Raw genomic sequence first — 15,434 nt, forward strand, 5'->3', positions numbered from 1 at the left:
TGATGTTATAGGAGATTCATGGTCATATTATATGATACTCAAATTAAACTTGCTGCCATGTTCCAATATGAACCCAGGTTTCAGACAATACTCTTATGTCTATTTTTATTTTTTCTTCCCTTGGACCTAAACTTCCCAACTTGAAATAACCAATCAAGGGAGTTGGAGTTAATATTGCCACACGTAGTGGGATTGCATGTGCACTCACATTAAAATTAAGATGGTAAACAAGATATATGATAAACCTAGCTAGATGTCTTGGTTGGAGCATAATTAGCTCTTGACTGATCAATTTAATTAACTATCGTGATACAACAAATCTCAAAACATGTCCTCTTTCTATTTCGATCAGAGAATTTTACAGCCTTTGTTATGTTAACCAAGCAGATATAAACAGATAAGAACAGAGAAAGAAGAAGAAGAAGAAGTTTAGAGAGAGATTGAGAATTACTTCAGTAGTAAGAAACGAGATTTCACTGTTTTATTAATCTTGGGTGAATAGTACAACTATTATAGAGGTATAGTCTAAACTATGATTGCTTACAAAGTAAACAATCCTTACAACTCATAACTAACTAATTTATTGACCCTCGCCAACATCACAACCATTAATTCAATTTTTATTCCTAACATTCCCCCTCTGTCTCAAGAGCAGAGAAATGAAGCCTGAGATTGGAGCAATGTATCTAAAATAAAGGAGCAGAAAACCCTTTTGTCAAAATGTCAGGAAACTATTCAATTGAGGAAACAATTTGAACCTGCAACAAATGTTTAGCAACTTTTTCCTCACAAAGTGAACCTCAATTTCATTATGTTTGGTTCTCTAATGCATAACTGGATTACAAGTAAGGGCTATAGCTAAAAGATTGTCATAGAAGAGTGTTGGAGGAACATAGAAAGGAACCTAAAGAAATGTAAGCAACTTTTTGATCCAATTAATCTCAACAGCAGTGGTGGACAAAGCCATGTACTCTGCTTCAGTGGAGGATCTGAAAACAGTTTGTTGTTTCTTAAAAGACCAAGAATTGGGATTGGAACCCAAAAACACAACCATCCCAGTAGTAGACCTTCTGTCATTAGGATCACTTGCCCAATCTGCATCACTGAAAGCTCTCGAGTCTAATATTCTTTAACATAATGACCATAGCCCTTTGTTGCTCTCAAGTACGTAATAATTCATTTGACTGCTACAAAATGAGAGTCCATGGGGCACTGCATAAACTGACATACCCGATGCATTGCAAAAGCAAAGTCAAGTCCTATAAATGTCAAGTACTGAAGGGCGCATACGAAACTTCTATACAATTATGGAATAATGGCATCCTGTTTTTGAACAATCTGAATACCCAAAAACAAATGTAAGGGCAACAAGTCTTTACATCAAATTCTTTTGTAAGAGCAGTGATAACATCAACTATAGCAATAGTAGCACTTCCAGTAATGATAATATCATCCACATATAATAACCACAAAATGAGGAATAAGCCTGAGTAGTATGAGAATCCAAAGAAGAAAGAAACCTTGTAAATCTTTCTTTCCAAGCTCTTGGAGCTTGTTTCAACCCATATAAAGACTTACGAAGTCTACAAACATGGTCAGAATGATGAGCATCTACAAATCCAGGTGATTCAACCATATATACCTCTTCTTGTAACACACTATGTAAAAAAAGCATTTTTAACATCTAAATGTCTTAAGGACCAACCATAATGAGCAACTAAGGTAAGAACTAACCTCACAATTGTAGGCTTGACTACTGGACTAAAGGTTTCACCATTATCAATTTCCTCTTATTGGTTAAACCTTCTAGCAACTAATAACCTAGCCTTATATCTCCCAATTGTACCATCTGCATTCTTTTATATCTTAAAGACCCACTTACAACTTACTAGGTTCCTTCTGAGAGGAAGTGCAACCAAAGACCATGTCCCTTGAGAATATAAAGCTAAAGGTTCCTCTTAGATAGCAGCAACCCATATTGAAGATTTCAAGGCTGATTATAAGTAGCATGTTCAACCTTAGTTAAATACCCCTGTTTTCATGAATTCAAATACCAATGCCATTTTCTTTGAAATTCCACATTTGGACCTTGTTTGCATAGGATACAAATTGAGAGGTGGAATGGATAGGACAACTTGAAAGCTCTTAGGATGGAATTCAAGTACCACGGAGATAGGGAGGAAGATGATTGAGATGCAGATCTTTTGTTGCAGTGTCATGGCTAGATGTAATATATGGTATATGCATAGGAGCCAAACTAGACTCAACAGCTGTATGAGGTACGAACTGAATGGAATCATGAGTAATTGTAGTAAACTCATTTGATTGAGGAACAACCAAAACATTACTATGATTTGAGACTGGTATTAGAGGTTAGATTGGTTGATAAGGAAAATGTGATGCTTTGTGTGAGACTTAGTTCACTAATGTGAGATATGGAAACTCAGACTCATCAAATAATACATGTATAGAGATACACATTCTCTTTTTGGTACCTCATAACAAACATAGCCTTTGAACTTAGAGGCATATCTTAGAAAGACACATTTTGTGGTTTTAGTTTGCAACTTGGTATTATTATACGGTCTTAACAATGGAAAACATGAACAACCAAGCACTCTGAGATGTTGAATTTCAGGAACAGACTTTAACAAAACGTCAAATGGAGATCTGTGATGTAAAGTAGATGTTAGCATTCTGTTGATAAGATAAACAAATGTTTGGCAAGCAAAAGACCAGAAAAAAAGGAGGTACTGAGGCTGTTTGTAAAAGTGTAATGGTAATTTCAATGATTTATCTATGCTTCATTTCAGCTTTCCATTGTATAAGGACATGACATATGATGGCTAATTCCTTTATCTAACCAAAAGGTTTTGAAAGCTTTTCCTTTGTATTCACCTCCCCCTCACTTTGTAAGGTCTTATTGGAAACATTAAAGTGATTAAGAATGAAATTATAAAAGGAGACAAAAGTGGAACATACATCACTGTTGTTGCATAATGGAAAAATCCTACAATATCTAGTACACTCATAAATGAAGGTTATATAGTATTTAAAACTTTCAATAGAAACACAAGGAGATGGGCTCTGCACATTACTATGAACAACCTTAAATGGATATCCAGGCTTGACACGTTAGTATTGAAAGGAAGCTTTGTGAACTTGCCTTCTAGACATCTGTGAAACAACATAGGTATAATATCATAGGCAAGAGACATATTTGATTTTCTTAACATTTAAGAGACTATGAGATTAAAATGATGACCTAGCCTATTATGCCAAATACTGGATGTAACTTGTTGTCAAAGATAAGCAGCACCAAACACTTGCTTTTATGAACCGGAATGAGTTAATGAAGGTATAGGGTACAATATATTACTACACAGTTCTTTGAAGAGAATCCTCCTTATGGTTTTGTCTTGAATCTAAAAGAAAAAAACATAAAAGATTAACCAGCAGTTATATCCAAACATATTCTATGAACTGAGACCAAATTCTGAGGCAATTTAAGCACATATGACACTGAATTTAATTTCAAAGGCTGCAATGAAGGGTTAAGAAGGGAGAAACCAATATGTGATTTTGATAAACCTTCACCATAAGCTGTTTGGATGATCTCATTGGATAGGTATAGAGTTGCAATAGACAAGTTATTCAAGTCAATTGTCATATGGTTTGTCGCTCCTGAATCGGTGATCAACACATTTTAAGAAGTACTATATGACATTTGGGGAGGTGGAGAAGGAGAATGATTATTGACATGCAATGCACTTATAGGAGAAGAGTTCTTCTGAAAACAAAATACTGCATCATAATGAGGATTTCCACAAATATAACAACCTTGAGAAACTGCATTAATTCTGAACTAACAAGTATTAGCAAAATGGTTGTTTTTTCCACATATTTGACATACTTGAGAAGTAGCAGCATTCTTGAATCTACATGTATCGACAAGATTATTATTTTTGCAACGTATTTGACAATTATGCAAAGGAAGGACATCAACTTTCTACTTTGGTGGACAAGTACCAAGAATTACAGATGTTGAATTAGAATAGAGTGATTTTGAACAACCAAAGAACTTGTAACCACCAAAATTGAAGTTTTGAGAAAACATCTACCTTTGTTCTTGTTGTTAGTGGACTTGTAACCACCAAAATTGGAAGAAGAATGATTATGTTGTGTACTGTAAGAACCTCTAAACTTAGAATTAAACTCATTTGTATCAGCTACTAAAGCAGAAAGCATTTGAGTAGCAGATACATTGTCAACATTGAGATCGAAGATCCTTTAAAGAAATGGCAGCTTCGTGCTATCTAATTACAGATCTAATTGTATTATATTCAGCAAGTGGTCCATTCAAAGTGACACAATATCATCATCATCATCAAAACATTCTCCAGCAGCAGACAGATAATCCATAGCTTCTTTAATTCTTTGTAAATAGACATTGATAGAATTATTACCCTTCTTAATCATTTGCAATTCAGATTTCATCTGGAAAATATTGATTCGAGTAATTGTGGAGAATTTTTCCTTGAGACGATTCCATAAGTCTTGAGAACTAGTGCTTCCAATTGCACATGAGATAATATCATGAGATAACCTCAGATTCACACCGAGTAAATGATCCTTCAGAATTAACCTCAGAATCACCAGAGTTGGTATCAAGAAATCGTTTAGGATAAAGAGTAGAATCATCCACAAACTAACGATGCCATAGCCTTCAAGCAACAATTGCATATGGAAATGCCAATGCAAGTAGTCTAAATCATCGAGCTTCATAGTAACAAAAGTCAAAATTGAAGAAACCAAGGACATATTGGCAATTGCAAGATCTGCAATTGAGATGTCGTCACCATTGTGATAGACAGAGATCGAAACCAAAGAAAGAATTGGCTGAGAACTTTTATCAAACACCTTTTGTGCGTAAGAGAACACACATATATACTCACAAATATAGGATACAAAAAACCCCTAACATCAGAGATGAGATCAAAGAGAATCAAAAGATATGTAGAGGGAAATAGCAACAAGGAAGCAGAAGCGAAGAATCCAAGATCGTAATACCGTCAAACTTGAAGCTTTTCCGACGAATATACCATGTTAACCAAGCAGATATAAACAGATAAGACACATGAAGAAGAAGAAGTTTATAGAGAGAGATTGAGAATTACTTCAGTAGTAAGAAAGAGAGATTTCATCGTTTCATTAATCTTCAGTGAATAGTAAAACTATTATATAGGGTACTGTTGTTGGGGAAACTAAAATTTTAAACTAAATTGGCAAACTAAATAATGTGTCACCAATAGGAAGTAACGTTAATTAACTATTCAGTAATAATCTAATCATCAACAACCACATCATTTAGTTTATAAATTTAGTCTCCCTAGTATTACCCTATTATATAACAGGAGATGGATTGAGGTTCTCGAAATAATGGCCTCATTTTTTTGTCAATTTGAGAAAAATTAAGCAAAATTAGCTCTTCAACAATGATCGCGTGCCAGGAACTTACCCTCTCCCGAAAGGGTGAGGACCTTTACACCTAGAAACTCCCTGACCATCCATCCTCCATCAAATTTATTGTTGATATATGAACGTAAACGGAAAAAGATACAAGTGAGGGAACTATGCTAAGACCCATAAAGACAAAATGATTAGCGAAAATGATAAAAAGTAGAAAACAAAATGTCACAAGCATGTGTAGAGGCTACAAAATTTAGAACCATAGGTCACTAGTAATAAGCATAACTATCTTCCCCGAATGAAGCTAAAACATATGCAACTTGATTTCCTTCTCGATAAATATATGTACAAATAAATAGCATTTGACAAAGTCGACAAGGAATTTTTCGAATCCACCATAAGAAACCAAGGGGCCGCGTTAGGAACCTTGAAAAGATAATAAATAACCAATATGGAATATGTTTCAATCCGTAAATGTTCCAAATCTCTGGCTCAAGTTATACGCACAGCCTCAATGAAGATAATAATTTTTGCAGCAATTGAACTTACAAATTTTGTGTTTGATGCAAAATCACCTACCACTCCACCTCCAAAAAGCTAAAGATCCCTCCAAATCTAGCACGTCTGGCACAAGACTCATCAATATTAACCTTGAGTCATCTAGGTATTGGCAACTTCTAGTAGACTGGAATAAAAATAGAGCCACAATAGAAAGCGACGAGATACCAAAAAATGAGAATATAAGCAACACTGAAGAGGAGGAACTACAACTTTAGAAACACATTAGAGTCAAGTCACGAAACTGAGCCACTAGCCAACACTTGGCATAATCTAAAGAAGGAGACTTGCTCTCAAACCGAACTCGTTAACCTAAAAATTTTTATGTGTAGACTAGAGGTGATATGATATGATAATGATTTGATTTAACTTATTCTAAGATATAATTGTTTTGACTAGCTCCTCATTTGGACCAAATAAGTAGTGCCTTTGTGGCCCAACCTATTGAGCTACGTTTTGAGTTTGTAGATGAATTCACTTATTAGCATTCGTAGACAGATTCCCTTACTTGTGTCCATTGAGGGATTCATTTACTTGAATCTCTGTTGTGGGCAGATTCACTTGTGTATCTGTGGCTGATCTACCAAAATTGCGTATGTGGACAGATTCATTTACTTTTGATTCCATGTGCCACATTCTAAATTAGATTCCTAAATGCCTAAGTGATTGGCACCCTCGAGTTACATGCAAATGGCAAGGTTGGAATCAAGAAGGCATGTATAAGAGCGTAAAAACCATTCCACTTCGTTTGATCCTACTCTGAGGTTTTACTAGACATACAATGATACGTTAATCCGATAATTCGGTTGTAAATAGATACATATTAAGATTGAGGTCATTCCACAAAAGTTGAATGTGGTTGTGGTAGCAAAAATATGCTTTCTTCAGTCTTGTCGAATTTGTACCTACAAAACAATTAACTCCTTTGATAAAAAAACCAAAGCCTCACGTGCCCACGACGTGGGGGGTGGGGGGTTTGGCCAATGGATCTCTAATGCCTAAGTGAATATTTCTAAAAAAAGTGAGTGTTTAGGGCTTCTATGCGTAGCAAAAAGCTTTCCAAAATGTGGTGGAGATGAGGTATTTATAGGAGGTGGTGACCAGCCATGGGGTTTGTTTTTGCCCTACACATGACGGCATTCTATTGGTCAAGGTGTGCAATCTGTTAGATAAATGAGGAAAGAATATTCCCAAGATAATAATTAGGAGAAATTATCTTGGGATAATGGTGAAAGTATCCCTAAATGATTATGATAGGGATATCTTACTTGATTGAGCTGTTCTTCAATTGAGAATGCATTAAAAATATGATTTAATAATTAACCCTATTTTTAATGGCTTTGATTTTTCTATACCACGAGCAGCCTTGAGCATCGTAGTTAGCTGCATGATTTAATAATTAACCCTATTTTTAATGGCTTTGATTTTTCTATACAACGAGCAGCCTTGAGCATCGTAGTTAGCTGCTTAGACCTTCAAGAATGCTCAGTTACGCATGGAAACAGTTGAGGGCACTGACCCATTTAATGAGGGCAATCTTATTTTTCTTAAAAAGTTCACGTATGGTTTTTCTATATTTTTTAGATTATTTTGGCTCTACAATGGTTTTTTAAAAGGAGGGAAAAATTGTAATTATGATCTATTCTAATTGTAAGTGAATTTATCTGACTGCTGGTTCGCAATTAATGCATGTGATGAATGACTCTGAAACCAAAACAACAAACAGCTAGCTAGCTTAAAGGATCAACGATGAAAAAAGAGTGAGAGCCATATTAACCACTACCTCCAAATCTTACCCCGTCGGCAAATGATTGCCAACAAGTCTGCAGTCTGCACGGTAACTCCACAACATCAACGATCCAAATTCCTCCATGTGTCCAGTCATCATACCATCAGAAACTCGATCTGACATACATACACATGCAAACACAGACACAAGCGTCCCACGCGGTTATATTATTGTGTGGGGGTCTCCCTCTCTCTTTTGCCCAAAAACCAACACAACAACGCAACAAGACAGAAGAAAGAAGAAGCAGCAACGAAAGCAGCTCTACGCATCACCACCAAAGTAAGCACAAGCTTAGAGACCCTCGCAGGCTTTTTATATACAAGCACTTTCTTCAAAATTTCTTTATTCCTGTTAGCCGGAAGATGACGAGCATGCTTGGAGTTGAGTGTGATTTGAACCTCAGAGAGACTGAGCTGTGCCTAGGGCTGCCTGGTGGTGGTACTTCTACTGTGGCTGAGCCGGAAACTAAGGCTACCGGAAAGAGAGGCTTCTCTGAGACCGTTGATCTCAAGCTCAAGCTTCAGTCCAAGGATGATCTGAATGACAATGTAAAAAATATTGCTTCCAGGGAGAAGAACGACCTCCTTTCTTGCACAAAAGATCCAGCAAAGCCTCCAGCCAAGTAAGCAGGAGTCTATATTGTCCTCTCCTTTTTTTTTCCTGGTTTTGGTAATAATTAAAAGTCGAAAAGGAAGTAGCTTTGTTCATAAGCACATCATATAGATAACCACAAAATATCGATAGAGGATCCGCCCTCTAATGTGTAACCCCCAATTTTCTTTCTAGAGTAGGTTCACCCAAATTGCAAAATTATGTTTCTATGTTTCTTTTCTTCCTTTTATTTGGTTTTGTGGATATCGTTTGATATTTTAAACAGTAATTAGGAATTCTCTAATTTCTGAAGGTAAATTTACATGCACTAATAAGATGATTGTCTGACAAATATATGTATATAAATTGGGGGTATTTAATTATTTTTTAAACCATTATCTTCAGGGCACAAGTTGTGGGTTGGCCACCAGTTCGATCATACCGAAAGAACATAATGGCGCAGAAGAACACCAGCGAGGAAAATACTGAGAAGGCAACCGTCGGTGGCGGAGGCTGCAGCGCTGCGTTTGTGAAGGTTTGCATGGATGGCGCTCCATATCTTCGTAAGGTGGATTTGAAGATGTACAAGAGTTACCAAGAGCTCTCTAATGCCTTAGCCAAGATGTTCAGTTCCTTCACCACCGGTAAGTTGGCAATATATGATTGATTCAACTAGTTATTTTATCTCTTCGACTTACAGTACACTGAGAACTAATATTAAACCAAAACCCAATTTGATTACTTAGAAAAACAAACAGAAAAAAGGAATTTAATACGTTGAAAAAGAAAACTTCAACAAATAAGTCAGCTACATGTTTAACTTGTTCATTTAGAAATTGTAATACTACCTTTTTTCAGATCTTGAGCAGAAGTTCAGAACTATAGCTGTTGAGTTTGATATTTCTGTATATACATACTGCTGCAATGGCAGCATTGCTTTATACATTGGATACGTACACGCATGCATTAAACTAAGTATAAATGAAGGTGGAGTCCTCTCTGCCCATAGTGCAGAAACTGCCCATAAAGCACAAACACAGATGCACAGCCCACGTGGGCAGTTTAGCTGTCAAGGCATGGGTTGAAACCATGTGCAATATTCCTCTGACAGGTTTGCTCTTTAACATTCCCCCTCAAGTTGGAATGGATGTTGATTATTCCTAACTTGTGGAGCAAAGTCGTAAACTGATGTAAGCTCAGTGGCTTTGTGAAGATGTCAGCTGGTTGCTTCATGGTTGAAATATGAGACGTCCTGATCATACCACTTTGAATCCTTTCTCGTACAAGGTGGCAGTCAATTTCTATGTGTTTGGTTCTTTCGTGAAAGACCGGATTCGAAGCGATGTGAAGTGCTGCTTGATTATCGCAATACAACTTGACTGGATGTTTATGTTTGATACCCAAGTCTTGTAAAACATATTTCAGCCAAGTGACTTCACAACAAGATGCTGCCATTGAGCGATACTCCGCCTCCGCACTAGAACGTGACACAGTGTTTTGTTTCTTGCTTTTCCAGGAGATTAAGGATTCTCCAAGGAATACACAATATCCGGTGGTAGAACGTCGTGTGTCACGGCATCTGGCCCAATCTGCATCACAAAAGGCATTCAGTTGGATTGGACTTCTTGCAGAGAGAAAGATACCTTGCCCTGGTGTATGCTTAATGTATCGTAAGACTCGGTGGGCTGCCTCCAAGTGTGGAGTTCGAGGCTTCTCCATAAATTGACTAAGAATGTGGACAGCATAGACCAAATCAGGGCGCGTGATTGTCAGGTAGATTAGTCTCCCAATAAGCCGTCGATAAGAAGAAGGATCAGTGATGCATTGTCCTTCGTCCTTTCTGAGTGATAAGTTTTGCTCCATAGGAGAGGTGGCTATTTTTGCACCAAGGTAACCTGCATCCTCAAGTATTTCAAGGGCATATTTTCGCTGTGAGAGAGTGATCCCCTTACTAGAGCGAGCAATTTCGATGCCCAAAAAATATTTTAGTTGGCCAAGGTCTTTCAACTTGAATTGCTTCGTAAGGAAAGACTTGATATCCTCAATTGCTTGTATGTTATTTCCTGCCAGGATAATATCGTCAACATATACAAGGAGAGCAGTGAATTTACCATCATGGTTTCGGACGAACAATGAATAGTCTGCCTTGGATTGTTGATAACCAGCTTTGCTCAGAGCACAAGAGAGTTTGATAAACCATTGACGAGAGGCTTGCTTAAGCCCATACAAAGATTTATGAAGTTTACAAACTCGTGTTTCCCCCTTTCGTCCGAAACCAGGGGGCAAGGACATGTAGACATCTTCTTCAAGGTCACCATGAAGGAAGGCATTGTGAACATCAAGTTGGTGAAGGTGCCATTGTTGGACTGAGGCAACGGCAAGAAGTAGGCGGACTGTAGTCAGTTTTGCAACCGGAGCAAAAGTCTCACGATAGTCTAAGCCTTCAATTTGGCTATAACCTTTGGCAACCAAGCGTGCTTTATACCGCTCAACTGATCCATCAGAACGAAATTTGATTTTGTAGACCCACTTACATCCAACCGGCTGCTTTCCAGGGGGCAATGGTTGAAGAGACCATGTCCTATTTGCAGCAAGGGCTGCCAGTTCTTCTTCCATGGCTAAACGCCATTGGGGGTCGCGTACGGCCTGTGAGAAAGAACTGGGTTCTATGGCAGCTGAAATGGAAGTGGTGAAAGCACGATGGCGAGCAGATAAGCGATCATATGTGAGTACATCAGACAAAGGATAAGAAGTACCTACCACTGTGGTCAATGCCGAGTGAGATGAAGGGACGGACCGAGAAGGAAGGTTGATGCCAACGTGATATTGTTGAAGATAACCAGGTGCATGAGTGAGGCGTTTAAGACGAGGTGGTGAAGGGGATTGGTCGACTGAAGAGGATGGATCGACTGAAGTGGATTGGGCTACTGAATCTTGTTCTAGTGGAAGGGACGGATGAATGATGGTGTCATCACAGTCAATATCTTGAGTATATGGAAACACAACAGGTGAGATGGCAACGGAAGAAGAAAAAGGGAACACATTTTCATGAAAAATAACATCACGGGAAATAAAAATTTTACCCGTTTGAAGGTCGTAAACTCGATATCCTTTTGTGCCGTATGGATAGCCAAGAAAAATACAACGTGTGGCTCTTGCATCAAATTTGGTTGGTCTATGGTGGTGTGTGGAAGAGAAACATAAACAACCAAACACTCGCAAATGTGCATATGTTGGCTGTTTGTGATGAAGGATTTCATAGGGTGATTTTCCGTGAAGAAGAGGAGTGGGAGTCCTATTAATGAGATAAGTGGCAGTTAGGATTGCATTACCCCAAAATTTCTTGGGAAGATGAGATTGAAAAAGCAAGGCTCTAGCAACGTTAAGTAAGTGGCGGTGTTTACGCTCTGCTACCCCGTTTTGTTGGGGAGTAGAGACACAACTTGTTTGATGTAGAATGCCTTTAGATGAAAAAAAATGGGTCATAAAAAATTCTGGACCATTATCACTACGAAGAACCTTAACTCGTGTGGAAAATTGTGTTTCAACAAGGTGGATGAATGTGATGAGATATGATCGTGCATCTGATTTGTGATTCATTAAATAAACCCATGTGCATCGTGTGAAATCATCTACAATGGTCAAGAAATATTGTGCCCCTGTGATAGTGGGAACATGGTAACCTCCCCAAATGTCAACATGAATTAATTCAAAAGGAGCTTTTGTATTAATAGAACTCAAAGGAAAAGGAGCACGTGTTTGTTTGGCTAAGGGGCAGATCAAACAATCATCAATGCTACAAAAATTCAAATTTTTAATGCAAGGAGAGATAGCCCGTAAGGTTTTGTTGGAAAGATGGCCAAGGCGTTGATGCCAAAGCTGAGAAGCAGAAAGAGTAACAACTGACACTGAATTGCACCTGGTTTTTGTCACATTATCAAGGTAGTAGAGGCCTCCTTGTTCAGTTCCCGTCCCAATCATCTTCCCCGATCGTTGGCCCTGAAGTAGACACTTTTTATCAGTGAAGATGACAAAGCAAGATGAGGTATTAGTGATTTTGCTGACAGAAATTAAATTCAGTTTAAATGATGGAACACAAAGCACGTTGTAAAGGACGAGATCGTTCGAGAGACGAACTGTGCCAATATGTGTGATATCGGCAAGTGCATGATTGGGTAGGTGCACTTGTCGACTGTATACCGGAACGCTTGTGGTCATCAAACTTGGTGAGCAAACCATGTGGTCTGTGGCGCCAGTATCGAAAATCCAGTTCCTTCCCTTATTGAGAGGAGAAGCACAAAGAACTCTACCTGATAAATCATTCATAGTAGAGGTGGTACCGACATGGTTAGATGTGGATTTAGATTGGCTCTTATCAAGGAGTGCAAGCAGGTTGTGGTATTGCTCGGGAGTGAGGCTGTAGGATGAAGGAGATGTTGCTGGAGGCGTTGGTTTGATGTCAACGTGATTAGCCTTGGAGTTGAACCCCTGCGAGTTGGAACCCCTGCGATCTTGATAATCTCCCTTATCGCTGTTGTCCTTTGCCTTTTTCAATTTGCGGCATTGGTCTATGGTGTGACCTCTCCAATTACAGTAGTCGCACTTGAGGTGTGCACGACAGGTTTCTGAAGTATGTCCGGTTGCATCACAACGGCCACATTTTAAATGGGAATTTCTAGGAGAAAAATTCCTACCAGAGTTTCGCATGTTGTCCCGCACGGCGAAAGCTGCGGCATCAGTGATTGAAGACCTTCCAGGAGCATGTATTGAGACTGCTCTCTGTTTCTCATCTTGAATAATGAGTGAGAAAGCTTTGTTGACAGCAGGGAGAGGATCCATAAGTAAGAGTTGCCCACGAACTGCAGCGTAGGATTCATTGAGACCCATGAGAAACTTCATGGTTTTCTGACTTTGTTGAAACTGCATCAATTCTTTCGCAGCTCCACATGCACAGGTTGGGAGAGCGCACAAGGCATCACGTTCATCCCAAAAACTTTTCAGTTTGGTATAATATGCACCAATGTTCAAATTTCCTTGAACACTTCCATGTATCTCTTGTTCGATATGGAAGAGATGGACACTGTTTGTGTGAGAGAAGCGTTCCTTCAACTCATTCCAAATATCAGCTGCAACATTGTTGTAGATGACACTTGCACCAATATCTTTTGAGACAGAGTTGAGCAGCCAAGATTTCACGAGGTTGTTGCAACGAGTCCACTGTTGGTATTCAATTGTGGACGTCGACTCAGGCCTTTGAATGGTTCCATTGATGAATCCTTCCTTGTTCTTGGCATTGAGGGCCATGGTCATGGCTCGGCTCCAAGTGGAGTAATTTTCGTCATTCAATGGTTGTGTGACGAGAATCGCTCCAGGCTGATCGGAGTGATGAAGATAAAGAGGATCGCTGGGATCTTCGTATTTGGTGTGTTTGCTGGAAGAGTCAGTTGCCATGTTCACAGACAGTGTGCAGTGGCTGTGCTTAGCTGTGCTCTGCGGCTGTGCTTAATGGCTGTGACAGGTAGAGCAGCGATGGCAAGGCAGCGAGTGTGCAGCTTGCAGTGCACTGGTTGCTGCAGTAGCAGATGTCGCTGTTCACAGTATAGCAGCGAAAGAGTGAAGGCAGAGCAGAGCAAAGGATTACCTGCGCTCTGATACCATGTTGAGTTTGATATTTCTGTATATACATACTGCTGCAATGGCAGCATTGCTTTATACATTGGATACGTACACGCATGCATTAAACTAAGTATAAATGAAGGTGGAGTCCTCTCTGCCCATAGTGCAGAAACTGCCCATAAAGCACAAACACAGATGCACAGCCCACGTGGGCAGTTTAGCTGTCAAGGCATGGGTTGAAACCATGTGCAATATTCCTCTGACAGGTTTGCTCTTTAACATAGCAATTTCCTTGTGCCAAAATTAGTCTTAGTGTATATAGTGAAATTATATTTTTTTTTCCCTTTTCTATACAGCAATTTTGTATATTAAATTTCTTTAAATTATAGAAAAAAAAAATTTAACTTAAATTCAAGAGGTAGCATGTATAATAAAGTTGACTAAATTCAAGTGTGAAGTCGTTGTTAGTCGATGATCATTACAACCTAGCTAGCTTGTTAATTGTCACTTCAATGTTACAATATCTTGTTAACTGTTTAATTACTTATCACATATAATATTTGACTGAAGGTTACTATGGGGCCCAAGGAATGATAGACTTCATGAACGAGAGCAAGTTGATGGATCTTCTTAACAGTTCCGAGTATGTGCCAACCTATGAAGATAAGGACGGTGATTGGATGCTCGTGGGTGACGTTCCATGGGGGTAAAGTTGTTCATACCTTATTTGTATACAAACCCTAAAACAAATTATAATTACAGAAAAAAATAAAATAGAATCCAAGAGTAATGCTCGTTTTCAAATAATGAAGCTGCTACACTTAACTGACAAATATATTTTCCTAATTTGTATGCAGGATGTTCGTTGATTCATGCAAGCGCTTGCGAATAATGAAAGGATCAGAAGCAATTGGACTTGGTAAGTACCCACATAACATTCTCGCTTTTAGGCTAATTTATTTTTCTCATAGCATGGTCTTTGTAATTTCTGTATATTTGTATGTAATATTTACCTCTTTAATTAATTCGATGGAAAACTCAACTCTATTCATCCATATATTTCTTTCGGTTACTTTTAGCCCCAAAAGCTGTGGAGAAATGCAAAGGCAGAAGCTGAGCTCGATCCTCAAGAGAAAATGGATCGATGGAGGGAGAGCTGCAGGGTGTGTTCTTTTGGATGTGTCTGTATTTTATGTGATGATCATGTAAATGGTAAAGATGCTGAACATTTGTAATAGACAAGAAGCAATAAACTTAACCTAGTGGTCTGCTCTGCTGCCTTGTTTATTGCTATTTGATTTCTTTATAATTACCCAATTATTTTTTGTTGTTGGCCTTGTTGTCATAGTTGGTGTGTGTTTTTATTCCTTCAAATTAATGCTACTTTTTTATATATTATTTTTCATCAAAA

The 15,434-nt window shown here is 38.4% G+C and overlaps 1 protein-coding gene and 1 long non-coding RNA gene across 2 annotated transcripts; one reads left to right on the top strand and one right to left on the bottom strand.

Annotated features, from left to right (window-relative positions):
- Positions 1–456: 456 nt before the first annotated feature.
- LOC114822154 (uncharacterized) lies at positions 457–5,171 on the bottom strand. The gene is made up of 2 exons (XR_011577531.1): positions 4,467–5,171; positions 457–1,338 (listed from the first exon to the last, which is right to left on the bottom strand). It is a non-coding gene; the product is annotated as an uncharacterized lncRNA (long non-coding RNA).
- Positions 5,172–7,956: 2,785 nt separating this feature from the next.
- On the top strand, positions 7,957–15,434 carry LOC103425705 (auxin-responsive protein IAA14-like). The gene is made up of 5 exons (XM_070815172.1): positions 7,957–8,438; positions 8,813–9,051; positions 14,594–14,729; positions 14,881–14,942; positions 15,103–15,434. Exons 1-5 carry the CDS (start codon positions 8,179–8,181, stop codon positions 15,138–15,140), a joined length of 735 nt encoding a protein of 244 aa, XP_070671273.1. The 5' UTR covers positions 7,957–8,178; the 3' UTR covers positions 15,141–15,434.

Source organism: Malus domestica, chromosome 16, assembly GCF_042453785.1.
Source record: "Malus domestica chromosome 16, GDT2T_hap1".
NCBI classification, from domain to species: domain Eukaryota; kingdom Viridiplantae; phylum Streptophyta; class Magnoliopsida; order Rosales; family Rosaceae; genus Malus; species Malus domestica.

Excerpts from the sequence above, each read along its gene's own strand:
- LOC103425705 (XM_070815172.1), top strand. The coding sequence starts at position 8,179 with ATGACGAGCATGCTTGGAGTTGAGTGTGATTTGAACCTCAGAGAGACT. Across the intron at positions 14,730-14,880 it reads GTGGGTGACGTTCCATGGGG|GATGTTCGTTGATTCATGCA; the intron begins GTAAAGTTGTTC and ends ATTTGTATGCAG. Across the intron at positions 14,943-15,102 it reads ATCAGAAGCAATTGGACTTG|CCCCAAAAGCTGTGGAGAAA; the intron begins GTAAGTACCCAC and ends GGTTACTTTTAG.